We start from the raw sequence: 26,967 nt of genomic DNA, 5'->3' as shown, positions 1-26,967 counted from the left end.
CAGTCGTCTATCGCAGCACGAACGAGGTCCATGTCAATATCGGCGGCTGCCTTAATCAAGGATGTCTTGAGTGACTCCAAATTGGAATGAGGCTTTGAGCACGCCTTTTCCTCCAAGTGTTGCCATATCTTGTAATCTAACGGATTCAAATATGGACTGGAGGAGGGCCAGTCTTCGTGCCGGATGAAGTCGATTTCACGCGCCGCCAGCCAGTTTTGTGTGCTCTTCGCTCTATGAGCTGGCGCCGAATCTTGTTGGAATACCCAGTGCCTGTTATTGAACATGGTATGAGAAACAGGTTCCACAAGGTTCGTCAGGACTGTATTTTGATACACAACTGCATTCGTTTTTACACCTTTCTCACAAAAATGTACCTCTGTTAAGCCCCAATAAGAAACTCCCAACCATACCATGGGCGAGGATGGAAAATGACCTCGTTGGACACGCGGAATACAGTTGCTCGCTTCTTCACTACTGTGTGCGTACACCTTATCATTTTGTTTGTTGTAGCTCTCTTCTACGGTAAAAATTTTTTCATCCGAAAAAAGAATTTCCCGATATTTTTTCCCGCGTACCGCTTCAACAAAGCGCGGCATCTCTTCAGTCTCAGGTCCATTAGACGAGCATTCAAACGATGTCCTGTTTTTCTTCGATATGCCCGAAGCCTTAAGTCTTCATTTAACACCCTTTTCACCGTGGTTCTGCTTAAGCCCATCTGAAGGGCCAACAGTTTCTGCTTACATTTGGGATTTCTTTGAATTCGCGCCTTCACAGCTTTTATCACTGCTGGAGTCCTAACAGACCGAGGGCGACCACTTCTTGACCTGTCATCTACACTAGAGTCTTCATTGTATCGTTTGATGGTACGACAAACGAATCTTTTGGTTATATTCAAATTTTTCAGTATGTTAAAAATTTGAATTGGTGCGTAACCGCAACGATGCAACGCAATAACTGCAACACGGTCTTCTTTAAGCGTCCACTCCATATTTAAAAATGAGTAAAATTCTAAAAGTATACCTTTTTACTTTCATGAACAATTCGAGATTCGAATTCAATAAACTTTTTTGTGGCCAGCATTCTAAAAGAAAAGTTTTTACTGTGTGACAATACTTATGACCTGACTAGTTATTTATTGGACTCGAATTACAATTGCTCTTGGAAGTCAGCAATGTCAGGTCACAACCAATCCGCTGTAGGCTGTAGGCAGCACACAACAGCTTTTCAGGACCATAAGGAAAGACCTTTCAAGGTATTAAGCATTTAAAAAACACCAAAAGAAGAAAGTTCAAACTGGAACCGGATGATACGTGGTTTATTAGCATTACAGCCAAATTTGGTGGTAATACCATCCCAGTTATTTTTAATGGAAAGTAATCACGTGTTCTCAGCCGAGGGTGAAGGAAGTTATTACGAATAATTTCGATCAAAGGCAATAAATGATTTACTATTATTATATCGAGGAGTGTAAGACTATTTGGTTTAGGTAATGTCGCCTCAAAAAATAGTCTTTCATCCCTCGATATCATTATTTATTTACCTATTATTGTTATTTTATTTCATCCTAATGCCTCAAGTCAATGTCTCCGTACACTTTGTGATGTGAATTAACCCCAGTAACGACTTTCGTTATTAGAAGTAAACTCCAACGCAGTGGCATCTGGTGCAAAAGTAGAACGGACATGAAGAAATAATCTGAAGTGTTTCCTAAGTCCCAATAGGACATACAGTCCTAAAATACAGAGACTTACAGTTGAAATATGAACAGCTTAATACATTTTATTTTGGGGAATTGACCATAACTATGACTATCTAGAAATAATATAGCTTCGGCGTTTGTAACAAAACATTTAGCTGTATAGACTATGAACCTTTTACCTACAAACGATATATTAAAAAAAAGATCTGTCAGCTGTCATGTAAAAAAGTATGGCATATCGCGCTATATTCGTGAGATAGATATAGAGAATATTTACAGTACAATTATCAACACAAAACAAGTAATCTTTGACAAAAATGACTAGTTTGATTAACAAAATCGAGTTGCTAATTAAAAGGGAAAAAACTACACCGGAAAAAAAGAAAGATGACTCAAAAAAATCTTCGCATGAAATCCTCTCTGAGCTATTCAGCGCCTTCAATGCTGACCCTCCTAAAATCGAGGAGGTGCCTTCAAAGAAAAAGAAAACCAAAAAGAAACACAAGAAAAAAGACAAGAAACGATCCCACAGGAATACCAAAAGCGATGACTCTGATAATAGTGAAATTTCATCAAACAAAGCTAAAAAACGGAAAAAGAGTAAATTGAAAAAACGTAGATACAGTCGATCGCCTTCACTTCGTTCTCTGACTCCGCCAAAAAAAATTAAATGTGAATCGGACGGGCTAAAATCGAAGAAAACAGATAAAACTACAAAGAAAAAATATGCAAATGAAAATATTAAAATTGAATCTGTAGAAAATGAGAAACCATTACCCATAAAATCTGAAGTCCCAAGTGATACGAATATACTGAATTCAATGGATGCAAGCAGAATCCCTATGCCCGAATCTCCTCATGGCTCTAAACTTGTCAGCACTGATCTCACATTAAATCAGAACCAAAATCAAGAGCCGACCAACAAACAGGATTCGAATACTGAATCAGACAAAAATAAAGGTAAAATTCAAATAAAAAACCTGAAATTTAGTGCTGTGTTTGAAGAAACTGTTAAAAAAGCTGAAGAACAAGCCAGGAAAAAAGCTGAAAAATATGAGGATGGTGAATATACTGACTCCTCAAGTAGTTCAGTCAAAGAAGTGGAGCTGAATCCCCAATTTCCGAAAACATCAGATCCTGGTGGTATTTTAAAACAGCAAATTGTGGAAGATAATAAAATGTATGTATTGATGTAGAATTTATAAGGAAATTACTAAACTAATAAAAAAAGAATCTTTTGAAACACAATTACTTAACATTATAGTTCAATTAAAATCAGTATATTGTAATATTTTGTGATTTATGCTTTACTGCAATTGTTTTTAAAATTAAATGAAAATCTTTTTACAGCTGTGAAGAAGAAAAGAAAAGTCAGAAAAAAGAAAAATCTGAAATTTCACATAAAAAATCACATAAAGACAAAAGTCGTTCTAAAAGGTACTTAACAATAACAATGTTCATTATGATAAATGGTATTAACATGATCTATGAATTGATTGATGATTGATTTAACTTCTTCATACAATTCTTTTATTTCATGTTCAATATCAAATTCACCTTTTCATTATTGTTATTACTTGGACAGATTAATGAACTCATTGCCCACCTGTTGTTAAGTAGTTCCAGAGTCCATAGACATCAACGACCGAAGTGTTGTTACCTTTTTGGTTTTTTTTATGGCCGTGGGCTGAACCTCCTAGGAGATCCCCGTGCCTAGGGGGCGGCTGGGGTAGTTGGACTTGATGGTCTGCAGGTGTTGGGAGCAGACTACAGGCCCAAGAAGTTTTAGAGCCCTACGGCACTAAACGACTCCCCTGCACTCTTACACCCGATGTCTGATCTCCATCCGGGGTCAGAACCTGGTCAGAGTTACCCTGTTAGTGAGAGATAGAGTGCTGTTACATTTTTTTTTGCTTTATTTGCTAAGTCTCGTCCTATACCAAGAAATACATCAACTCATTTTTTTTGTTACAATTTATAATAAAGTAATTTTTTTCTTTCAGATCTCCTAGTAAATCTAGACGATCCAGATCACGGTCTACTTCACGCAGACATAGACATCGTTCTACTAGCCGTTCGCGGCATAGATCCAGGTCAAAACGAAGATCGCGGTCTCGACACAGGTCTAGACATTATTCTCCGAGACAACGAAGTAGACGATCTGGAGCAAGGTTTGTTTTAAAATAAGTTTACAAGCTTGTAGTTACAACTCGAGCACTCTAAGCTTGCACCTCGCTGGAATGCGGCGCTTCCCCGCTCACCTTCTCGCGATCGCCCTGTCGCGTCAGTACGGTTAGCATCTTTGTCGCCGACACGCGGCATACGATTTTTCGTCTCCCTATCCGTTGAATTTTAAATTTTTTAACTGTTCTTGTTAGGTTTTTTGTTGAAGTTTAGTTATATTATTGGACTATTTTTTTAAAGTTTTTGTTGAACTGTTGTTACTGAACGCTCAACGTTGATATTTTTTTAACTTCGAGAGGATTGTTGTGGCAACAAAATGAAAAGAAAGGTGATACACATTGAAGGGAGAAACATAATCCTAAAAAAAAAACATAAAGGAAAATTATTACAGAGCAATTTAGATACAAATTTTAAAAGTGCAAGAACGCCTGGGTGGTCTTATTATAAAAACCCGATATCGCTATATTCTAATGTACCTATGTATAATATATTGTTAAAAAAAAATGCAAAGTAAAATCTAACAAACATTTGTTTCCATTTTTAAAGTCATAGCGAATCCTTTTTTCAGCCCATACCTAAGCGGCTGTATGACGTAATCGACGCAAGGTGCAAACTTAGCTTGGTTGAGTTGTACATATTGTTACTATCATACCATGGGTGGAAATGAAAGTCACCAGACATTTTCCAACTATCCTGTCTTATAACTTCATTAGTATTTATAAATATTAATGCAACTCACAAGGCCTTTTTTTACAACAGTCGATCACCAACTGGGGTAAAATTAGCAGACAGTGAAAAAAAACGACTTCTTGAAGTAGCAAGGCGAAATGCTATCAATATGCTCAAAAATGGTGCGGTGCCTGCTGGGGCGGCTGCACTCCCTCCACATACCAGAAACCAAGTTATGGCTGCTATACAATCTGGAGGTGTGTAGTCAAGAAATAAACGCTGAAAAAACTTCAATTTTTCGGTAAAGACAGTTATCCAAAAATTTAGGTTTTGCTTATTTTAATTTCTTAATTTTTTTTTATTGCCTTTGTAAGCAAACGAGCATACGGCCCACCTGATGGTAAGTGGTCACCGTCGCTCATGGACCTCAGCAATGCCAGGGGCAAAGCCAAGCCGCTGCCTACCATTAATTCAATTACGTTAGATTATGAATATTACTTCATCAAGTGAAAATAAAGTAAATTATTGTAGAAAATATCACTTTAAATAACAAAAAAAGGTGAGTCGAAATTAAATTATTCCTTTTTAAAGAGAAGGGTCAGAAGATTAAGCCAAACAGATTAAATTATTGGATTGTCATCTAGATAATATATGTGTATAAAGTTACTCAGATTAATCTACACAACAACACAAATTAAGTACCACTTTATCATCTGTCAATGGATTTTTTGACATAATAGTTATTATTATAGGTAAATCAGTGGATGAACTAACAGATTTCTGCAAACACTTATCAAAAAAGGAAGCACTAGGGGAGCTATCTTCTGTCTCATCAAACGATGATGACATGAGTGAGAATGAAGACACACTTGCTTTCCATCATCCATTTCTTGTTAAAGAAAAGGCTCCTATTGTCATGAATATTAGGGTAAGCATTATAAAAACAATAATCAAGAGTATTTCTATTACCTATCTTAAATAGGAATTCATATGTCTCACGTCCTTAAGTATTGTTTACACTATTGTGTATAATACGCAACAAATCAAAAATGTGTACGTAAAACATTATCATTGATATTAAGATAGTCATCGAAATACTTAATTCTCATTTGTGGCAACCTGTTAACCATTTGAAATATTTTTTATTTTAAAATAATATACACAAGATTTGACACTCCAAAACCTTTAACCATTTTTAACCATTTGTATTAATTATCTAGGGAGGAGCGCCCCTTCCAATAAAAAACAGCATTGTTCCAGTAGCCAATAAAGAGGAACTAAGATTACAGTTCCCTGTATCTTCAGGAACTCAGCACAGAGAAAAAGCATTAGAATGGGTTCCAGTTTCACCTCCAAAAAAAGATATGGTAAGTGATATTGTTATTACATATTTTACAAAATCCATTTGCAGCTTTCGCTGAATGGTCGGTTTTTAAGAATATTATCCATTTACTGCATATTTAACAGGCAGAGAAGGCCTGAATGACCCGGTCTTGGTGTTCAGTGATAATTAGAGACTGTAGCTATCGAAATCTCAAAAAAATTTAAATAACTCAGAATGGTAGAATTCTAATTGCATGCTCTACTGGTATTACACACACTATAGTTGCAGACTATAGTGACACCAACGGATTTTTTATTTTATAAAAAATACTCTAAAAAATTATATGATTTACAATGATTAAACACTCCCTATCTCTACAATTGGATGATAGTGAGCTTAAAATAATTTCTTTTTTTTATTTGCAGCAAATAGCCAAACTTAGTCCCATTTCTGAAAACACGTTAACCAAAGCGATACTACCAAGTACAGTGCCCACTGAGGATGTTGCGAAGTAAGTAAAGTTTGTTATAAATAAATTTCAACATTCACCTGTCCATCGACAGTGTCTCGTTGCAACCTGAACACTCTGCAGAGCAGTATATAATGCCACAAACAAACATAATCTGTATAAAATGAAATATTGTGAACTGGCAAATGTTTAATGCTACCGAAGCCAATTTGCAATAAGCTTATAATACAATAATAATAATAATAATAATTAATTAGCATATATTTTAAAACTTGTCATTGCAGTTGTTATTTTGTAAATGGCAATTACTACAAACAATATATGTGACACTTTATACATATAGACATGACTGTGTTGTTTTTATATTTTCAGGACGAGCTCTGTACCTCTGGCACTCCCAGCCCCTCCCCAACCGTTAATTCAACCAAGTTACATGAAGGGTTTCACATCAGGAACGCGTAAGTGAAAGGATTTTTCGATATTTAATATAGTGTAAAGAATTTTTGATGTGAAACATCTATAGCCGCACGTAAAACCGATTTCTGACGTGTCGACGCATGCCGTGCCGACGCATCGCCACGCTGTATGATGGTATATAACTAGTCAGGTCATAAGTATTGTCACATAGTAAAAACTTTTCTTTTAGAATGCTGGCCACAAAAAAGTTTATTGAATTCGAATTTCGAATTGTTCATGAAAATAAAAATGTATACTTGTAGAATTTTACTCATTTTTAAATAAAGAGTGGACGCTTAAAGAAGACCGTGTTGCAGTTATTGCGTTGCATCGTTGCGGTTACGCGCCAATTCAAATTTTTAACATACTGAAAAATTTGAATATAACCAAAAGATTCGTTTATCGTACCATCAAACGATACAATGAAGACTCTAGTGTAGATGACAGGTCAAGAAGTGGTCGCCCTCGGTCTGTTAGGACTCCAGCAGTGATAAAAGGTGTGAAGGCGCGAATTCAAAGAAATCCCAAACGTAAGCAGAAACTGTTGGCCCTTCAGATGGGGTTAAGCAGAACCACGGTGAAAAGGGTGTTAAATGAAGACTTAGGGCTTCGGGCATATCGAAGAAAAACAGGACATCGTTTGAATGCTCGTCTAATGGACCTGAGACTGAAGAGATGCCGCGCTTTGTTGAAGCGGTACGCGGGAAAAAAATATCGGGAAATTCTTTTTTCGGATGAAAAAATTTTTACCGTAGAAGAGAGCTACAACAAACAAAATGATAAGGTGTACGCACACAGTAATGAAGAAGCGAGCAACCGTATTCCGCGTGTCGAACGAGGTCATTTTCCATCCTCGCTCATGGTATGGTTGGGAGTTTCTTATTGGGGCTTAACAGAGGTACATTTTTGTGAGAAAGGTGTAAAAACGAATGCAGTTGTGTATCAAAATACAGTCCTGACGAACCTTGTGGAACCTGTTTCTCATACCATGTTCAATAACAGGCACTGGGTATTCCAACAAGATTCGGTGCCAGCTCATAGAGCGAAGAGCACACAAGACTGGCTGGCGGCGCGTGAAATCGACTTCATCCGGCACGAAGACTGGCCCTCCTCCAGTCCAGATTTGAATCCGTTAGATTACAAGATAGGGCAACACTTGGAGGAAAAGGCGTGCTCAAAGCCTCATCCCAATTTGGAGTCACTCAAGACATCCTTGATTAAGGCAGCCGCCGATATTGACATGGACCTCGTTCGTGCTGCGATAGACGACTGGCCGCGCAGATTGAAGGCCTGTATTCAAAATCACGGAGGTCATTTTGAATAAACTTTAGTGTCATAAGAATCTATGTTTTGTTAAGTTCATTTTGGTATATGAATGGTTACATAATGAATAAACTTGTTTCAATTATTTTACATTAAACATGTGTCAGAATTTATGACCTGACTAGGTATATACAGTCTATATACAGTAGTGTGTATGGAGTGGCGACGCGTCGCCATGCGATCGATCCGGCGTTAAGCCATCTCTCTCGCTACACTGAGCTCGGATACCTATAGTGTAAACTCCGTAGTGTATACAGTGTTGTTTACTACAATACACATAACCTGTGTTTTACTGGAAAACAAATAATTTTTTCGTAATATTTTATTTTATCATTATGACATATTTAGTTCCTATCACAATCTGTTCTTTTCTGCATATTACTTTTACAAAATAATGTCGATGTTTCATATCTGCCAGGCGTCCTGTGACGGCTCACTTTTTTTTTTACACCACAGAACCTTACTCATAGTGATTGAGGAACAGCTGGTGATCCTCAAGGTACCCATAGAGCGTGATATAGATAAATTTGCCATTACACCCTGTGTTATACTACACAAATATTCCGTAAAATCAATCAAATCATCGTAGATACTACATAATTTTTCCTATTTATTTGTAATGTCAAAACTTCATAAGCGCTGATCTGACTTAAACTCTGAACAAAAAAAGAGACAAATGTCTATGAAATTTAACTTGTGACTAAATGAAATGCAAAAATGAAGATTAAAATTTTACCACATTTCAACGTATATTTTCTTTACGGCTTTGCACTCGAATCACAAAAAACAAAACAACTTCGTCCATACATCAGGGTGATAGCAATTTGTTAGCAGTGGCTCGGGCGTATAATTACGTTCTCATCGCTCTTGCAAATGGATTATATATATTTTTTTATTTATTTTATTTATTGCTTAGATGGATGGACGAGCTCACAGCCCACCTGATGTTAAGTGGTTACTGGAGCCCATAGACATCTACAACGTAAATGCGCCACCCACCTCGAGATATAAGTTCTAAGGTCTCAGTATAGTTACGACGGCTACCCCACCCTTCGAACCGAAACGCATTACTGCTTCACGGCGGAAATAGGCGGGGTGGTGGTACCTACCCGTGCGGACTCCCAAGAGGTCCTACCACCAGTGATTACGCAAATTATAATTTTTAAATTATAATCAAGATCCTCATATTAAGTATTCTTTTATGTATTTATTGCTTAGGTGGGTGGACGGGCTTATGGCCCACCTAATGTTAAATGGTTACCGGAGCCCATAGACATTCTACAACGTAAATACCGCCACCCACCTTGAGATATGAATTTTAAGGTCTCAGTATAGTTACAACGGCTGTCCCACCCTTCAAACCGAAACACATTACTGCTTCACGGCAGAAATTATAGGCGGTGGTACCTACCCGTGCGGACTAACAAGAGGTCCTACCACCAGTAATTACGCATATTATAATTTCGCGGGTTTGATTTTTATTACACAATGTTATTCCTTCACCGTGGAAGTCAATCGTGAACATTTGTTAAGTACGTATTTCATTAGAAAAATTGGTCCCGCCTGCGGAATTCGAACACCGGTGCATCGTTAGATACGAATGCACCGGTCTTATCCTTTAGGCCACGTCGACCTCAAAGTTTTCAATAATCAGTTGAGATCTTTTGCCTGCAGAATTATCATCGGTTCCCGCTTTAGCAGCCCCGGGACCACAAGCTTATCCGCCAGGAATAGAGCCCGCTCCCATCGTAAGTATTATCCAGCATGGTTTAGAAACATAACTTGGATAATTTTAAACTCTTGCAATTTAATCTCGTTTTTTTTTATATTTTACTAAACCAACCAACTTTGTGACGTGGGTCGGCGACTCCATTTCTTAAAACCTTCTTTCTAAGTTATTGTTTCTCTTTTTCCTTCAGGACATGGCATTGATTGTATCACAGAAATTGTCAATGATTCGTAAGGAACAAGAAGAAAGCGAATTGTTGAGTACTCATGGCGTAAGTACCAATGGTTGATGGGACCTTAAACTTTTTGCATTTTCTATATATTTTTTTCTTACTTAATCGCTGGTAGCCTCGAAGGTCTATTCCTGCTTGTCGGGGCTGGTAGGCGAGCTCACGGCGCTCAGCTTGAGAGAATTCGCTAACACTAGCCCACTAGCAAGAGCAGTGCTTCGCTGAATCTTATCTATTTTATATGGGACATCCCATATAAAAACTGAAACCTAAAAATCATGTCTCGAGTTTGGTTGGGGCATTTACATTGTTTATGGATTCCGGTAACCACTTACCACCAGGTGGGCCGTGAGCTCGTGCATCCATCTAAGCAAAAAAAAAACAGTGGGTTATTATGCCTATGGTTGAAATGCGTCCTAGCACTAATAGATATTTGTTGAAAAGCGAGTTACAGTAGATTGGGGGGAATCGGGACGCTTTCCAATTCTAACATAAATTTTCAGCGCTTTTTCTTAGGGCTATACCAATAAAATTGAAATTGAAACTATTCCGGAGGTTAAAATTTCCATATACAATACAGTGTTACACATTGAAAAATATACACAAAAACTTAAAAAACTAGCTTGACTTGATCCACCTTGGCTTTTGGGATGAATCGGGTCATGTATGGAGACAATAGTTTTTCGATAGGGCTGGCACTGTTTAGTTGTTAGGTAGGTACTACTTACCTTTAGGTAATTAACTTTTCAATATTTTTAATCAGTTACAAAACTGATGATTGAATTAAACTAGTTAATATTCTTAAACAGTACATAAAGTCTTTTTGCAATTCAACAAATTTAAATCCTACAAAAGCATTGTGACAGCCCAGATTTGTTCCTATTCTACCCCTAGTCCCTATTCCCCCCAATCTACAGTACAGAGTAGTTCTCAATATGTTTAATTCTTTCAGTTTGGTTGGTCAAAGGACAGTGCGCTCGGTCAGTTCACTGGATCGACAGGAGCACAGATCTTAACCCCAAAGGAACTGGCCAGCGGTACGCAGGCTTGGGCTAAAAAGGTACACAGATACGATTTTGTTAATCATTTGATTTGATTAGTGCAAAAATATATTTACACAATACGTATGATTTATTTCCTTGATCATCAAGATAATTTGATACGGCTTTCACGTTTTAAATTTTCACACAATTCGCTTTTTTGTTTTAAACTTGAAACGGATATGATAAAGAGCACTTTTAGTAATTTGAAGCACTTATACAGAATTACATTTTTAAAACATGTAAACACTTTTTTTTCTATTTAATATGTCTTTCTTAAATTTTCCTCGACTGTATTTTCAAATATAATTGTGTTAGTATTGATGATCGAGGAATATATATATTTATATACATATATATATAAAACATGCTTGTAAAAATGCGTTAAAGTTTTGAACGGAGCTAAACTAGTTTTGTTTTTATATAACTAAAACTCTCCCTCCTTGATTTTGTCATATCATTAAAAATATTTTAGGCTAAAACTTACCAGAATAAATTTCCTTTGAAATTTAGGTCACAAAGTTAAGGCTAAAATTTACCAGAATAAATTTCCTTTGAAATTTAGGTCACAAAGTTAAGGCTAAAATTTACCAGAATAAATTTCCTTTGAAATTTAGGTCACAAAGTTAAGGCTAAAATTTACCAGAATAAATTTCCTTGGAAATTTAGGTCACAAAGTTAACAAAATAATTTTATATAAAATCTAAACCGGTCTCTGTATATTTGTGGATTCTGATTATTTGTTTAACATTAAAAAAAATGTAAAATAATATTATTCTATTGTGGTGTTAAAAAAAAGAATTAATAAGAAACAAATTCAATTTTTTGTTCCACAACTTGACCGTGTTATTGACGGTAGTTCATTTGTTTCGTTCATTACTTTAATGGGTTGGCAATGACTTTTCTTTCAGCTGACAGTGTCAACGATCGTGATGCTGTGCGCGGCTACCGGTCGGATCTCATAATACACTTGTATTATGTTTTTCGACCTCTATCTCAAATATCAGATGGTTGCAACGACATTTCAAAACTATGAAATAGCAAAAGGATATTCTTTTTAGATGCAAAATTAAAAAGAATTTGTAGTCTTATATACATACTAGCGACCCGCTCTCGCTTCGCTTCGTGGACTATAATTTATTATTTATTTTACTGAATTTCCTTTTATATATAAGTATTTGTTTTAAACGAATTTCAGTTTTTCTTAAATCCTCTTTAACGATATTTACAGCACACATCTGTGAATGTTATGTCAAACGCCATAAGGTTACATTAGAAAATTTAATAAAGTGGTTATTTGTTCATAAATTTTCTAATTTTGTTCGCAATTTTCTAATTTTTTCTTTCATAAGAACTTTCTTCTGACAATAAGAAATGCAACAAAAAAATAATTATCCCAAATTGCTACCGGCGTTCTGAAGTCATGCGTGTCCATACATTACGCAGATTCGTTTTTATATAATATATGTATTTTTATTTTATTTTTTCGTTTATACCGTATTAATTCGTTAATTAACAAATAATATTAACATTCCTGTTCTTACTCGTAAGTCTTTATCACTCACTCAATATATAGTAGGATTGAACTACAAGAAAATGTTACTGCAACCATCTCGTTTAATATAAAATAGTGTAATGAGAGAACTATGTTCGTTCAATCATTACACTGAAGGAAAACATATACATACCGTGATCGTGAACTTAAATAAAGCGAACAGAGACTTGTCAAATTAAATTGAATGCTACCATAACAGTTAAATAAAGATTTAAAGGGTTGCCATATATATATTTCTAAAATGCTTAAGTTGCCAATTAATTCCTTTGTTTTTCCACCATTTTAAAGGGATTTCTATTAAATTTGGTCTGAAATTTTTGAAAGTCCTAAATATGAACAAAATTTAGGAAATCTTGATATTGCAGGACATAAATTGGTGAAATTGGCCCGTGTATTCTAAAATATACATGAAATATTTTATTTTATTGATTATTTTCATATTTTGACAAGACTCTGTCTACTTTTCAACGGAGATGACCGTGATGATAATTATCATGCCAACTCCTCGGCATGTCAATCATCATTACATCGGGAACAAATATTCAGTCTTCCCCATTTATCAGACTGACAATAATATTGAAATAAGACTTTATTTGCGAAAGAAAATCATGTCTTTTTTTCTTATTTGAATAAAATCTCTACATTATTTTTATTTCGTCATTCAAAAAAATCTTTCGTTTTCCGTCAGTCTTCTAAATCGTTTCATAAAGCCTGGCAGTCTTTTGAGTTAAAAAAAAAACGTAAATAACTCAACAACACTCAAAGGGAAGCATGGCTTTAACGGGGAATTCGTGAATATTTGTTGCAGCTTGTTTGTGATACGGAGACGCTGTACGTTAGACGCACGACGGTACTGCGCCGATAAACCAAAACGTATTACCTAATGCGAGGTAAGTATCCAATATCGTGGGGGGAACAACCGTTAACGAGAAATGAATAAATGTTGCCAACTTCATAAACTACCTAAATGTTTATATCGAATACAAAAATTGAGACAGATAGTCGAGGGCGTGAAATGACAACCTGCCAAAGCAAAAATTGGACATCTAGTTTTTTTTTTTTTATATATCGAGAAGTTTAACTGAAAAATCGTAATGGAACAAAATGGAAATAATAAATCTGTATGTAGGATCAACTACAACGTGCAGCTCCTGTTGAGGGAGGAATGGGTATGCATCTGCTGCAGAAGATGGGTTGGACCCCGGGTCGAGGTCTCGGGAAGGAAGGCACCGGGACCCTACAGCCGCTGCTGCTCGAGGTCAAGCTCGACACGAAGGGTCTGCAAGCCAAAGAAGAATACAACAATAAATACAGTAAAGCTGTGAGTATGATCTTCGTTACTAAACCGTTGAAAATGAATGCCTCTGTTAACCTTTGGGAGTGGGTTGTGCATATATGAAACCGTCCTCTGCGGCAACATGGCGCTTATCTATATATTAATACGTGAAGCAAAAACTTTGTACCCCTTTTTACGAAAATTGCGCGAACGGAGGAGTATGAAATTTCCCATACTTATAGAGAATACAGAGAAGGAGTGCAGAATGCTAATATCTTTTTAAATTACGGATTAAAAATGCATTAAATCAATAAAAGAAAAAACATTACACACACTACCATGTATTTAACACACACACACGCATGCATACATTTGTTTATTGTCAAACTTTTCTGTGTCTGTGGTCAAATTGAAAATAGTTTATATATTGTTTGTCTTTATTAATATTTCTTTAAAGTGTAGTCTTGACGAAATCTGTGATCATAGAAGTATAATAATAGTCTTTGATAATAGAATCATAATAGTGCACAAACTTAAAATTTCAATTAATTATAGTCGTATTTCCACCACTAGTTATTTTGAATGCACTAGATACTATTCATATTTTGAAGTCGTGGCCTAAAGGATAAGACGTCCAGTGCATTCGTATCTAACGATGCACCGTGTTCGAATCCCTCAGGCGGTTACCAATTTTTCTAATGAAATACGTAGTTAACAAATACTCACGATTGACTTCCACGGTGAAGGAATGACATCGCTTGATAAAAATCAAACCCGCAAAATTATAATTTTGCGTAATTACTGGTGGTAGGACGTCCAGTGAGTCCGCACGGGTAGGTACCACCGCCTATTTCTGCCGTGAAGCAGTAATGCGTTTCGGTTTGAAGGGTGGGGCAGCTGTTGTAACTGTACTGAGTCCTTAGAACTCATATCTCAAGGTGGGTGGCGGCATTTACGTTATAGATGTCTATGGGCTCCGGTAACCACTCAACACTAGGTGGGCTGTGAGCTCGTCCACCCATCTATGAAACAACAACAACAAAAAACCATTGAATGTTTTCGATTGTTTAATGAGACTAAAGCCGACTTAAACTAATAGGTGTATGGCTCTAATAAAGAATTAAAAAAATGAGACTAAAGTTATTAGTCCTTTAGAGGAAAAAAAGACAAAAGAAGATCTTCCTTAAGTGCTATTGCTCGATAGACCAGCGGTCCGAATGGTATTGTTCGGAACTTGTGTGTATTAAACAAATCCTGAAAAGCTCCCATATCGTATCTATCGAATATCTTTTGTTCTATTAAAACAACCGCTACAGTTTGTTAAGCTACACTTTAATGATAAAACAAATGATAAGGTTATAACATCATACTATCGATATTTTATAATATAGGTTTTTATTAATCTGCTTAAGTTCGGAACAAGGTTATCTATTGAAAACAAATTTTTCTAGTTGCTTATTTAAAAATGACTCAAAATACAATTACTGTTTGTAAACAAATCGTATCACATCCAAAGGCGTCACAGGTGACTTGTACAACGATTAACTCATAATGTCCATCAAAGGTTAAATATGAACGATATTATCGCGCTCACGAAGCACCTGGTGTTAAGAGGTTACCGGAGCCCGTAGACATCAACAATGTAAATATCGCCACCCATCTAGTCTCACAAGACCAATCATCCAATTACACGAACACAAATTCTATATCGTAAAAGCGATTTTTTTTGTTTAGAGAGTACAGATTCATATTATAAATTTGCAAGATTGTTCTCACGATTGTATGGTTACTAAAATCTTAATAAACTTATTTCAAAAGTTATCGAATCAACTTATTGAAAAACGTAGTTTTTCCATGTATTCTATTTTTATTTTTGACGATTTTAATATTCGATTGCATGCAACAGAGATGCGAATGTTGCGATGGATGTGTGGAGTAACGAGAATGGATAGAATACGGAATGAATATGTTGGAGGAAGTCTGAAAGTGGCACCTGTGACAGAGAAGCTGAGAAGTGCGCGTTTGGGTTGGTATGGACATGTGATGAGACGAAATGAAAATGAGGTTGTTAAGAGAGTGTTAACTATGAATGTGGAAGGATATAGAGGAAGAGATAGACCTAAGAAGAAATGGATGGATTGGGTAAAAGACTATATGTGTAAGAGGGAGTGAGCGAAGAAATTGTATATGGTAGAAGAGTATGGAAGGAGAAAACATGTTGCGCCGATCCCAGGTGACTGGGAGAACGGTCGGACAATGATTGATTAATAATATCGGCCGGTATCATTAAGTACTATGTGAACATAAAATGGAAATTTACATATGCGAGAAATGTATAATACTCGTAAGTATGTACAAGATAAAGGGTAGTACTGTAAACAAAAACTGCTTTCAGACTACGCTATAATATAGTAGCATATAGTATATTAGCTCATAGCACAACAATATCGCGCACCATACATTGTTATGGACACGTTCACACTGTACTGTACCTACTATATATTATTGGCTAAATATACGCTGCTATACTATATGGCACTATAGTATAGCGTAGTATGAAAGCAGTCTACTGGTGGTAGGACCTCTTGTGAGTCCGCGCGGGTAGGTACCACAGCCCTGTCTATTTCTGCTGTGAAGCAGTAATGCGTTTCGGTTTGAAGGGTGGGGCAGTCGTTGTAACTATACTGAGATCTTAGAACTTATATCTCAAGGTGGGTGGCGCATTTACGTTGTAGATGTCCATGGGCTCCAGTAACCACGTAACACCAGGTGGGCTGTGAGCTCGTCGACCCATCGAAGCAATAAAAAAAAAGTTTAATGTGTTATGTTGTAAGCGGCCTTAACTGACATCTATTGTCCAGATCAAACAACACAGAATCAGGAGTCGGGGTCCAGCGCCACTAATTGGGGCAGGCGGTAAACATCCCGTCTCGCTGCTGGGAGAGTATTGTTCGAAACAGAAACTCGGACCGCCAGAATATAATTTGTGTTTCGAATGTGGTCCTGATCATAAAAAAAACTTTTTGTTTAAGGTATGAAAAACATTTTATTTTTATTCATTAACTAGCTGTACCCGTCCGCTTCGCTGGGCATTTAAAATTAACATTATTATTTCTTACCCCAACAAAGATTCTCATCATTAACGCCCCCGCAACTGGTGTAGGGAATCCAACACTCATATAAATATTAGCCTATCCATTAAGTACATGTATTTTCTACATGGATACGAAGTTTCAAGTCAATCGGATGCATGGTTCAGTAGTTATAACGGAACATCTGTAAAAGCCACTGTAGATTTATATATTAGTATAGATTATTGTTGTGCTGAAAGAAAAACACACAGAATATTACACCTAATAAAGATTACGGATGGCACGCCGTTTTGTTAGGTATAGTTTCCATCATCTTACCCACTTTTGCCTTGAAGCAGTGATGCGTTCCGGTTTGAAGGATGAGACAGCAATTAAACAACAAACACTTTGGAGACTTCAACCTCTCGTCTCTAGGTGATTGAAGAAGGCATTCATGTTTAATGTCTATAAGCTCCAGTACTTAACACTAGTTGGACAATGAGATCGTCCACCCATCTATGCAATGTATTAAAAAAAAAAGAGGGAAAGATGGTTTGTTAAATGCTCCAACGCGCAGAGGGTCACATTTCTTATGAATTTTATAAATAAAATTTGAGAAAAGGATTCACACCCTGACCTAGGACCTCTTGGTCACTCATTCACTGGTATTTTGGAAATAAACGACAAAGGGAAGATCTTCCACCGAGCGGGTGATATTGCTAGGTAGACCAACGGTCCGAATGTTGTTGTTCGTAACTTGTATACAGTAATCCCCCCTAAAACACGGTATATTGGTTCCGCGTTATAGGAAACGCGCTGTAGGAGTATTCTCGCATAACACGCTTGTTTGACCCCATATAACACGTAATCTACAAATGTATATCTAATACAAAACAATCAATGTTTTTACAATTTAAAAACTAGGGACATAAATTTAATAAATTCGTTTAATTTAATTTTATAACAACACAATTGACACAATGTGCAAAGAAAGGTACGCGAAATTAATTAAAAACTGTACAAATCATTATAAATTTCACAGCACAGAAATAGAACGTGTGGAATGCCAGCGTTATATGGGGGAGTATCCGTGCTATACGAGGTACTTTAATCGCGTAATAAGAAAACGCGTCATAAGAGTACCGTGCTATATATAAGGGGTATAGCACGGTACTCTTATAACGCGTTTTCTTATTACTGTGGTAGTTTTCCAATTACAGAGCATAATGCTACTCAGTGACGCACAATGCCGAAAGCTTAATTGGAACGTGAATTCGTTTTCAAATGCATCAGCAGAGTGCGCTAAGTTAGCACAGTTTTAATTAACATTGATTATTTCTAAGAAACTACGACGAAACGAAAGCCTTACAATTTGTTTTCAACGTTAAATAATATTACTAACGATAATATAAACCAAATTTTTTTTTTTTTTTTTTTTTTTTTTTTTTTTTTTTTTTTTTTTTTTTTTTTTTTTTTTTTTTTTTTTTTTTTTTATTGCTTAGATGGGTGGACGAGCTCACAGCCCACCTGATGTTAAGTGGTTACTGGAGCCCATAGACATCCACAACGTAAATGCGCCACCCACCTTGAGATACAAGTTCTAAGGTCTCAAGTATAGTAACGACGGCTGCCCCACCCTTCAAACCGAAACGCATTACTGCTTCACGGCAGAAATAGGCAGGGTGGTGGTACCCACCCGCGCGGACTCACAAGAGGTCCTACCACCAGTTTTTTTTTTCCTACCTAAGCTGATAGCCCTAGCGGCTATTTCAGCGTAGCCTTAACTTTAGTAGGTGAGCTCACGGGGCTCAAACCTGACGATGTTGCTAACACGAACCCTAGCAAGAGTCGTGCTTCGCAGAATCTACCACCGGATCGGAAACGCGACCCACTGAGAAGATCCGGCGAGAAACTCAGTGGGCTGTGTCTGAGAGTTAATTTACTCGTCGAGCCCTTCGTCGCAAGCGACGGGTTCGACGAGAACGGTGACCGGTAAACCAAATTTCGATCAATGCCAACTTAAAGGAAAACTACCTGTATATGCAAGCTTATCTTGAAAATGTCGTGAGCGAGATTCAGGCATCTGTTAAATATCTTGTGTTTATTTCCTCGCAAAGTATCAACGTGTGAGGAAATGAAGTAAATCCAATGGCAATCCTGTGATATCTAGAGGTGTTTTTTTTGCCAATATACCATACGTTAATGCATACGTTATAACAATACCAAAACTCATAGATAGGCCACAAAATGAATACTATTGTCTACCTTATAACATTTTTATTAACGTAAAAAATTATTTAGCGCCATTCTAATTTGAAAATCGGTAAATGAAAAAAAAAAATTTAATTAATATTATTTTGACTGCGAGAGAATGAGCTAAAATACTTCTGAAAGTTTCACTTTCTTGATATCAACTGCCCCATTATTTTTAGCCTCAATAATCCGATGAGCTTGCGGCCTTCCCGATGGCAAGTCGCTGCTGTCCATGGACACCGGTAATGCTAGAGCACGTTCGCGCCGGTACCTACCTATGTTAAATACTCTCTTACGCATCGTTTGAATGACATGCTGTATAATGCTACAGGAAAAGAGGGAGTTATTATATTATGAAAATAATATTTTTTTTCTTTCTAAAAAAAAAATTTTTCTTGATAATAACTGGAATTCCTTACAAATTGTCGTAAATGAATAATTGATGATGGTTTATTTGCACAGGTGAGAGTGGCCGGAGTCGAATACCAGCCAGCCGTCGCGAGCGCCAATAAAAAACAAGCCAAAGCAGACGCCGCACAGTTGGCGTTGCAGAAATTAGGAATAGTCTGCTAGTGCTCACACATAAAACAATATGGATACGATTTTGTACTTTGCTGTAAATATATACAATTTTATGTAGTTATTGTTATTTTATTGAATAATAGCCAAATCCGGCCCGCTCAGCTGTCCGATCTCGATTTGGCTTTGGTCTGTTCGCTACCAAATATTACAAGGTGATTCACTAAGTCAATCTGAAATAGCTTAAAAATTCCAATGAGATAAAGATATATGTATGTAAGTAAGTTTGAGTGAAGTATAATGACAATTCCTTTTTCAAACGAAGTTTGAACAGAGTTCTAAATAGTACTGGTTACTGGTGGTAGGACCTCTTGTGAGTCCGCGCGGGTAGGTAACACCACCCTGCCTATTTCTGCTGTGAAGCAATAATACGTTTCGGTTGGCGCAGCCGCTGTAACTATACTTGAGACCTTACAATTTATATCTCAAGGTGGGTGGCGCATTTACGTCGTAGATGTCTATGGGTTCCAGTAACCACTTAACACCAGGTGGACTGTGAGCTCGTCCACCCATCTAAACAATAAAAAAAAACATCAACAGTAGAGCATCGGTAATGTTGTTTATTACAATTAAACAATATACTTGCATTAAAACGAAGGTTAACTTTTATATTTTATTGGAACTACAATAGCATTCTATTATTACTTATTAACAAACTCATTATTGGGCATGAAGTAATTTACCCAACTACTTTTTTAACATACTACAACAATTCGACTTTTCAAATTTTACACTTGCTAACAAATATATTTCTGTGGTTATTAGATAAAATAAATAACTGCAAAAACCGAAAAAATCAGAAACAATCTTTCCAAACTATTGAATCCCAAGACTAACTGGACTTTATTCTGAATTGTAAGCACAATTGATTATTTTTTATTATTGTTTATCATAATTGATTGGTTATTAATCATAATTCATACTGATGTTTTGCTAATGACCACAGGTATATTGAATTTAATTCTCTACACCTATAAATAAACCCATATTTACAAATTGTTCATAGAATTCAAAATAAGCCTAAAATGTGTTAAAAATGACATCAAACTACTTACAAATAATTTGAATTATTTTTTACTATAATTTACAAACAAAATAACAATTTTATTTTTGAAATATTTGAAGAGACAAAAACTTTAATATGGTTTATTGAGAATACATAACTTCATCACAGATCTTTTCCATTTTGTTGAGTCATTGATAACAATTACTCCTTATTTTCTGTCTGTTGTTTGATTCTGTAATCTGATAACGCTGCTTTAATTGCGTCTTCTGCAAGCACTGAAAACACCAAAAAGGTATTAAAAATCTAAACATCAAAAATCTTAACACCCCAATCATGAAAACTTTCATTGTGTATTTTTGTAACACTAAAATGACTTCATGTCAATGTAATATGTTAAAATGTTACAAAGATTAAATGCTGCTGGCTTTGCTTTTAATTTATAGCACATAAAATATCATTTTTATAAAGTAATGAAATATGTACTCAACAAATGTTCACGACTGACTTCCACGGTGAAGGAATAACATCGTGTAATAAAAGTGAAACCCGCAAAATTATAATTTGCGTAATTACTGGTGGTAGGACCTGTTGTGAGTCCGCGCGGGTAGGTACCACCGCCCTGCCTATTTCTGCCGTGAGGCAATGCATTTCGGTTTGAAGGGTGGGGCAGCCGTTGTAACTATACTGAGACCTTACAACTTATATCTCAAGGTGGGTGGAGCATTTTACGTCGTAGATGTCTATGGGCTCCAGTAACCACTTAACACCAGGTGGGCTGTGAGTTCGTCCACCCAACTAAGCAATAAAAAAAAAAATGTTCACGTTTAGTATGTAAAGATTATTTTCCATCCAGCTAGTATCATTACTATTACAGTTCAACCCTGCACATGTTTTATACTCCATAGAGCAGGCCTGGCTAAAGGCCAGCCCGCGGTAGAATTTTTTTTGGCCCGTGAAGCATTTTATTATTATTAAAAACACAAATATTAGTTTTTGTATAACATAAATGCTGGTGGGAGCCAAAATGTTCTCCCGGACAACCCCTCTTTTCAGCGCCTCCTATTCGAAAATATAATTATGATAATTGAACAATTACAGTATGTATAAGAGTCGCACAATTTTATTAGTTATTATACTTATTATATCACATTATTGCATGAATAAACAAAATAACTTAAATCTAAAGCCGCCATTTTCTCCTGCAATATAGTAGAACGCAAGTTATTTTATATTAATTTTCATTTGGAGGAATATCTGTCCGCAATAAATTGGCAGAAAATTAAACGAAATAAAAGCATATATAGATCTACTGAGGGTGCATGCATCGTAAAACACTAAAGAAATAATGAAACTGAAACTCATGTATTTGCTTAACATATTTTTCAATTCGAAGAGTCGAACTAATTTTCTCAAAAGTTATAAAAAAATTATTAATTGACATCCTAAGCAAAAACTATACTTAAAATTAGAAAAAAAAAACTGTTTTGCCCGAGGTCAAATTTTCATCTGCAATGTGGCCCGACTATCAAAATATTTGCCCACCCCTGCTATAGTGTCCAGTATACTAATCATAAATCAACCACAGAGTGAAGGCACAAGTACAATGGTCCTAATTCAATGGTTCATATTCATTAAAATTATTATGCCACCGTGACCGTAGATAGTATTTTGCTTAATTTGTATCTGGACCAGAATATTTTCTGTGTTACACTAACTTTTCCTTAGCATTTTTTATTGCTGAGATGGATCAATAAGCTTACATGCCACCTGTTATTAAGTAATTACCAAATCCATAGTTATTCCAATAATGCATTTTAAAATTCAGTATGGTAAAATATGATGCTTTATTTAATCACAGACAATAGCTTCATGTGTGTGGTATCAAATTAAAGTACTTAGTGTCTGTAATTCATATGAAAAGAACTTAAAAAATTTGGTAAATGTTCTGACTCTTTACAGTTCCAGTAAAAAAAGTTTTGTACATATCATTACTATGTTGATAAATTGCAGTTTAACAATTAAAAACTTACTAGAGCAATGAAGCTTGACTGGTGGTAAGGACAGCTCTTTAGCAATATCTGTGTTCTTCAATTTTAGTGCCTCATCAACTGTTTTTCCTTTAACCCATTCAGTGGCAAGAGAGCTTGAAGCTATAGCTGAACCACATCCAAAAGTTTTAAATTTGGCATCAACGATTTTTCCATTCTCGTCCACTTTGATTTGCAACTTCATTACGTCTCCACATGCAGGTGCACCAACGAGGCCTGTACCTACATTTTTATCTTTCTTATCCAATGAACCAACATTGCGAGGATTCTCGTAATGGTCAATGACCTGTAAGATAAAGTATACTCTTATTATACATACTAATTTTATAAATCTGAAACTGTAATTGTTTGTTTGTTTGTCCCTTTGGTTAGATAGCAATGAATTCACATTTTCTTGAAATCGGCAATTCTAAATCCCTTAGTTAGTATAATAATATTTTGACTAGCTCAGTGAAACAGTTGCTGGCACTCTTTTTCCACTAGGGCGAAGATATTGCATAACTTAAATTCTCACATTAGACAATTACTTGAAATCTCAATCCTTAATAGTACTTAGGATGTATCCTTCTTCTTACCTATATGGTTGTAATGAAAGTGTATTTTATTTGTAGTTGAAAATTTTATGGTGAAAAATTTGTAGGTGATGAGATGACACTACAAACATACATGTAGAAAAAAAGGTAGTGGATATTTCCATCTAAGTATTATTTTTATTTAAGTAATTTACTATTAAAGTTGATTCAAATAATAAATTTTCGATCGAATGTACATTCTGGATTGTTCGACAAAAACTTGACACTCGTGAGGCTTATTTTATTATTTAAACAGCTTAAAGAGCTTGTTATAAATCTTAAGAGAAAATGAAATTATAAATGTATACTTTCCAAAATTTATACAATTTTCGATTGCATGTTGCAAGAAATGTCTAAATTTCGAAAATAATTTCTAATCGAGAATGGTTCCGGGAGTTTATTTTAAAAGACTCTTAATTAATTATTAACATTTTAATCGGCCGACCATTAGCTCCTACTCGCTTTTTCTGATGGTCAAGGTTTTTGCCAAAATTACGTCGCAAAGTAGAAAATCGATAATCCTTGACATTGGCAAATATTTTTGATGCATATAGGTACTTACGTTTGCATGATAAGGTGCCGCAAGAATCACATTAGGACTTCCAAAGCCTTTAAGACACATACATCGACGAATTCCGTTGATTAAAAAAGCCATTTTATATATTTCAGAAAAACAAATTCAGATGATAAACGTTCTTATATTTTAGACGACGTAGTCATAGATTATACACTTATTATATTTGGACGTAGTTTCAAGTTTTCAAGTATATAGTACTATATAGTTGGGTTTTTTTTAAAGGGATTTTGTGACCTGGTAACTAAGACCTTTAAGTCATGTCTTATTTTAATTTAAATATATTCATATTTTTATAAAAAATGATATTATGGAGTGAAATGAAATGAAGATGATTAATTTGAGACATTAATAAACTGGGATGAAATTAAATGAGATGATTTGGGATGAAATATAATCTCAGTAAAATGGTGGTCATTTACTGAGATTTTTTCAGTGGACTTTTTGGAGGATCCCGAGAAGTTACGTTCAGTGGCTTTGTTTCATTTCCCCACATTTGTGCACTTTCACAAATATTAAACGATTAATAAACCACCGTTATTACACATTTAAACCTGAAGAAACACTAAATAGACAAAATTAATAAAAAAAAATCATACAACTTCACTCCTCGCGTTCCCGCCAAAAAAGACCAATAATAGGTACCGTAAAATGGGGCGATTAGGGATCGAGAGGTGATTGGGGAAAAAAACAGGAAAATCTTTCGACGCGCAATACTAGTTTTTTAATCGTTGCAAAATCTTCCATTTTTTGTAGTGTAATAGTAGAATGTTGAAAGTTCACAAAACAACTCTGAATATGCATGATAATAACTTATAAAAAATCGTGTTTCAAATTAACTTTCTGTGGTGGTAATTATTTTAGTGCTAGAAACTTTGTTCTCTTTTATTTATTTTAAAATAATAGAAGAGGACTGTGATTTATAAACGCAAATTAGTGTTTGAACCATCATATATAAAATAAATAAATAAATAAATATTTACTAATAATCACGCCACGTTAACTGGTCCCGTGATAAGTTCGTAAAGAACTTGTGTTACAGGTACCAGATAACGGAAATAAATGTAAGATTTTGATTATACACATACATATATTTAATATACAACCATAACCCTGGAAAAGACATTTATATTTATCATATAATAATCTTCCCTTGGCGGGATTCGAACCCGCGACCACCTTGTGTAGTGACCATGTCACTTACCACTACACCAGACGGCCGTTATATTAAAGGTAAGTCTCAGTTGTTATTGGTATTAATGTATTTGATAAAATAAAAATACATGTAAAAATCTGTTGTTTTTGGGGATATTGGGGACGTCTCAGGTACAAATAACAACGAAAAAGGGGTCGATTGGGATGAGAATATGTGAAATGGAAACGACCTAAGTATAAATAGGTACAGGTTTCTAGGGTTGTCTATGTAATTATAACAATATTTTTTTTAATTGTTGGTAAGAATCTGGTTTATTCATGATGTTTTTGTCTACAACTTTTATTCAAAATTATCAATGCAGTGTTATTTTATTATGTGGCAAATATTTATATTATCAGTTACGCGTTGTTTTCTATTTTTAGATATGCCTCGCGTGTACGTATCAAAGAGTGCAAATCCTTATAAGACATATGATCCCTTAATATTAAAAACAGTAATAGAAGCCTATGAAATTAGGAATAAGTCTTTAGTTGAAATAGCTAAGCAATTTAACACAAGTAAGTCGGTTTTGCATAGACATATGACAAGAACAATTAAATCTTAAGGTGGACAAAAATGTCTAGGTAATACATAATAAAATATATTAATATTTGTTTAAAGTGGGGGTATCCACCTGATTAATCCATGGAATAACGGACACACCTAAGCTCTTAACTCAGATAAATATATCAGCCCCTAAGTACTTTCTAAGAACGAAGAAATATAAACCGCTTATAAGAAAGCCCGCTCGTTCGAATTTAGGTGCTTACCCTTCCTTAAACAGAATCGTTTGGGACTACAATAATGTCCACGGTAGCGCGGTCTCCGTTAATGTTCATTCGGAGTTGTCCGATTGCGCTGACCTAACTTTAAGTGATGAAATAGATGTTTTTTCTAATTGTCTCACAACTTACAGGAAAAATCTGTCGCGGATAATTTCCCAAGTAAATATAAATTAATCATAAGTAATTAAATGTAATCAAGTTTTAGTTATATTTTTTTTTTTTTTTTTTGTAGTCAATGCACTGTCGATTGCACCTATGATTGAGGTGACATCTGCCATGTACTTTTGTCAGTTTTTCAATGTTTTTTATTGATGATCACTTTGTTGGTGCAACAAAACAAATAAATTAAAACTAAGGAGTGCCAGCCCTAGCAAATTTCTCTATGAACACTAATTTCGTCCCCAATAACCGCAATTTCTGGATAAATAGGGATAACACCTATTTTTGCTTTTTTTGCTTAAACTGGAATGCTAATTGCATAGCTTTAAATTGGATAACAAAGATACCCTCAAGACTCAATCATTTTGATCCTGATATAGCATTTTAAACATCAACAACTACCTTAAAATTGTTCATCAAGTTGGAATTTGTCCCTAATCGCCCCATTTTACCGGTACTAAAGATGCGTACTAGTGGAGCTCCTGAGTGAGTGATATGAGTCGACTATTATCAAAGCCGGCAATGTGACTTTTGGACAATTATTGGTAAATCAGGAAAACGAATTATTGACTTCGTATTCCATTGGCAGTCACAAAACTCTTCTGAACGACATCCTAGATAAATAACAGGTTAAGTATTATAATAATAATAATAATAATAAGCCTTTTATTTCATGCAAATAATAGGTTACATACACGTTTCAAGTATGAAGAAGAAATTATAAGAAGAAGAGAAAAAAGAAAAAAAAGGAAAGAAGAAAAAATAATAGTGA

At 35.4% G+C, this 26,967-nt stretch overlaps 2 protein-coding genes across 8 annotated transcripts; one reads left to right on the top strand and one right to left on the bottom strand.

Moving 5' to 3' along the window:
* The first annotated feature begins 1,910 nt into the window (after window positions 1-1,910).
* Window positions 1,911-19,916, top strand: LOC101739432 (protein Son). Of its 6 annotated transcripts, none has more exons than XM_012695934.4 (15): window positions 1,911-2,879; window positions 3,050-3,136; window positions 3,703-3,870; window positions 4,643-4,809; window positions 5,305-5,480; window positions 5,773-5,919; window positions 6,302-6,387; window positions 6,718-6,803; window positions 9,799-9,872; window positions 10,044-10,124; window positions 11,035-11,142; window positions 13,807-13,998; window positions 16,815-16,985; window positions 18,067-18,126; window positions 19,740-19,916. In XM_012695934.4, the coding sequence occupies exons 1-15, from the start codon at window positions 2,017-2,019 to the stop codon at window positions 19,848-19,850; spliced, it is 2,577 nt and encodes an 858-aa protein (XP_012551388.1). In that variant the 5' UTR covers window positions 1,911-2,016; the 3' UTR covers window positions 19,851-19,916. The 6 variants fall into 6 exon arrangements, 4 of the variants coding, with proteins under 4 accessions (XP_012551388.1, XP_062531242.1, XP_004932697.1 ...); XR_002431524.3 differs by lacking the exon at window positions 18,067-18,126 and adding an exon at window positions 19,457-19,519 and having other exon boundaries at window positions 1,917-2,879; window positions 19,740-19,796; XR_001140108.4 differs by lacking the exon at window positions 18,067-18,126 and adding an exon at window positions 19,457-19,544 and having other exon boundaries at window positions 1,917-2,879; window positions 19,740-19,796.
* A 539-nt stretch (window positions 19,917-20,455) lies between these two features.
* On the bottom strand, window positions 20,456-24,285 carry LOC101739286 (iron-sulfur cluster assembly scaffold protein IscU). Of its 2 annotated transcripts, XM_004932639.5 has the most exons (3): window positions 24,045-24,285; window positions 22,893-23,196; window positions 20,456-21,137 (listed from the first exon to the last, which is right to left on the bottom strand). In XM_004932639.5, exons 1-3 carry the CDS (start codon window positions 24,135-24,137, stop codon window positions 21,064-21,066), a joined length of 471 nt encoding a protein of 156 aa, XP_004932696.1. In that variant the 5' UTR covers window positions 24,138-24,285; the 3' UTR covers window positions 20,456-21,063. The 2 variants fall into 2 exon arrangements, with proteins under 2 accessions (XP_004932696.1, XP_062531243.1); XM_062675259.1 differs by having other exon boundaries at window positions 20,456-23,196; window positions 24,045-24,251.
* Between the last annotated feature and the right edge of the window lie 2,682 nt (window positions 24,286-26,967).

This window comes from Bombyx mori, chromosome 23, assembly GCF_030269925.1.
Source record: "Bombyx mori chromosome 23, ASM3026992v2".
Classification (NCBI taxonomy): Eukaryota; Metazoa; Arthropoda; class Insecta; order Lepidoptera; family Bombycidae; genus Bombyx; species Bombyx mori.
This window is presented reverse-complemented; position numbering and strand designations above follow the sequence as displayed.

Bases quoted from the DNA above. Each gene is read 5' to 3' on its own strand.
- LOC101739432 (XM_012695934.4), top strand. From the start codon at position 2,017: ATGACTAGTTTGATTAACAAAATCGAGTTGCTAATTAAAAGGGAAAAA. The intron at 3,137-3,702 runs GTACTTAACAAT...TTTTTCTTTCAG, and splicing joins GACAAAAGTCGTTCTAAAAG to ATCTCCTAGTAAATCTAGAC. The intron at 9,873-10,043 runs GTAAGTATTATC...TTTTTCCTTCAG, and splicing joins GAATAGAGCCCGCTCCCATC to GACATGGCATTGATTGTATC.
- LOC101739286 (XM_062675259.1), bottom strand. From the start codon at position 24,137: ATGGCTTTTTTAATCAACGGAATTCGTCGATGTATGTGTCTTAAAGGC. The intron at 23,197-24,044 runs GTAAGTACCTAT...TTTATCTTACAG, and splicing joins CGGCACCTTATCATGCAAAC to GTCATTGACCATTACGAGAA.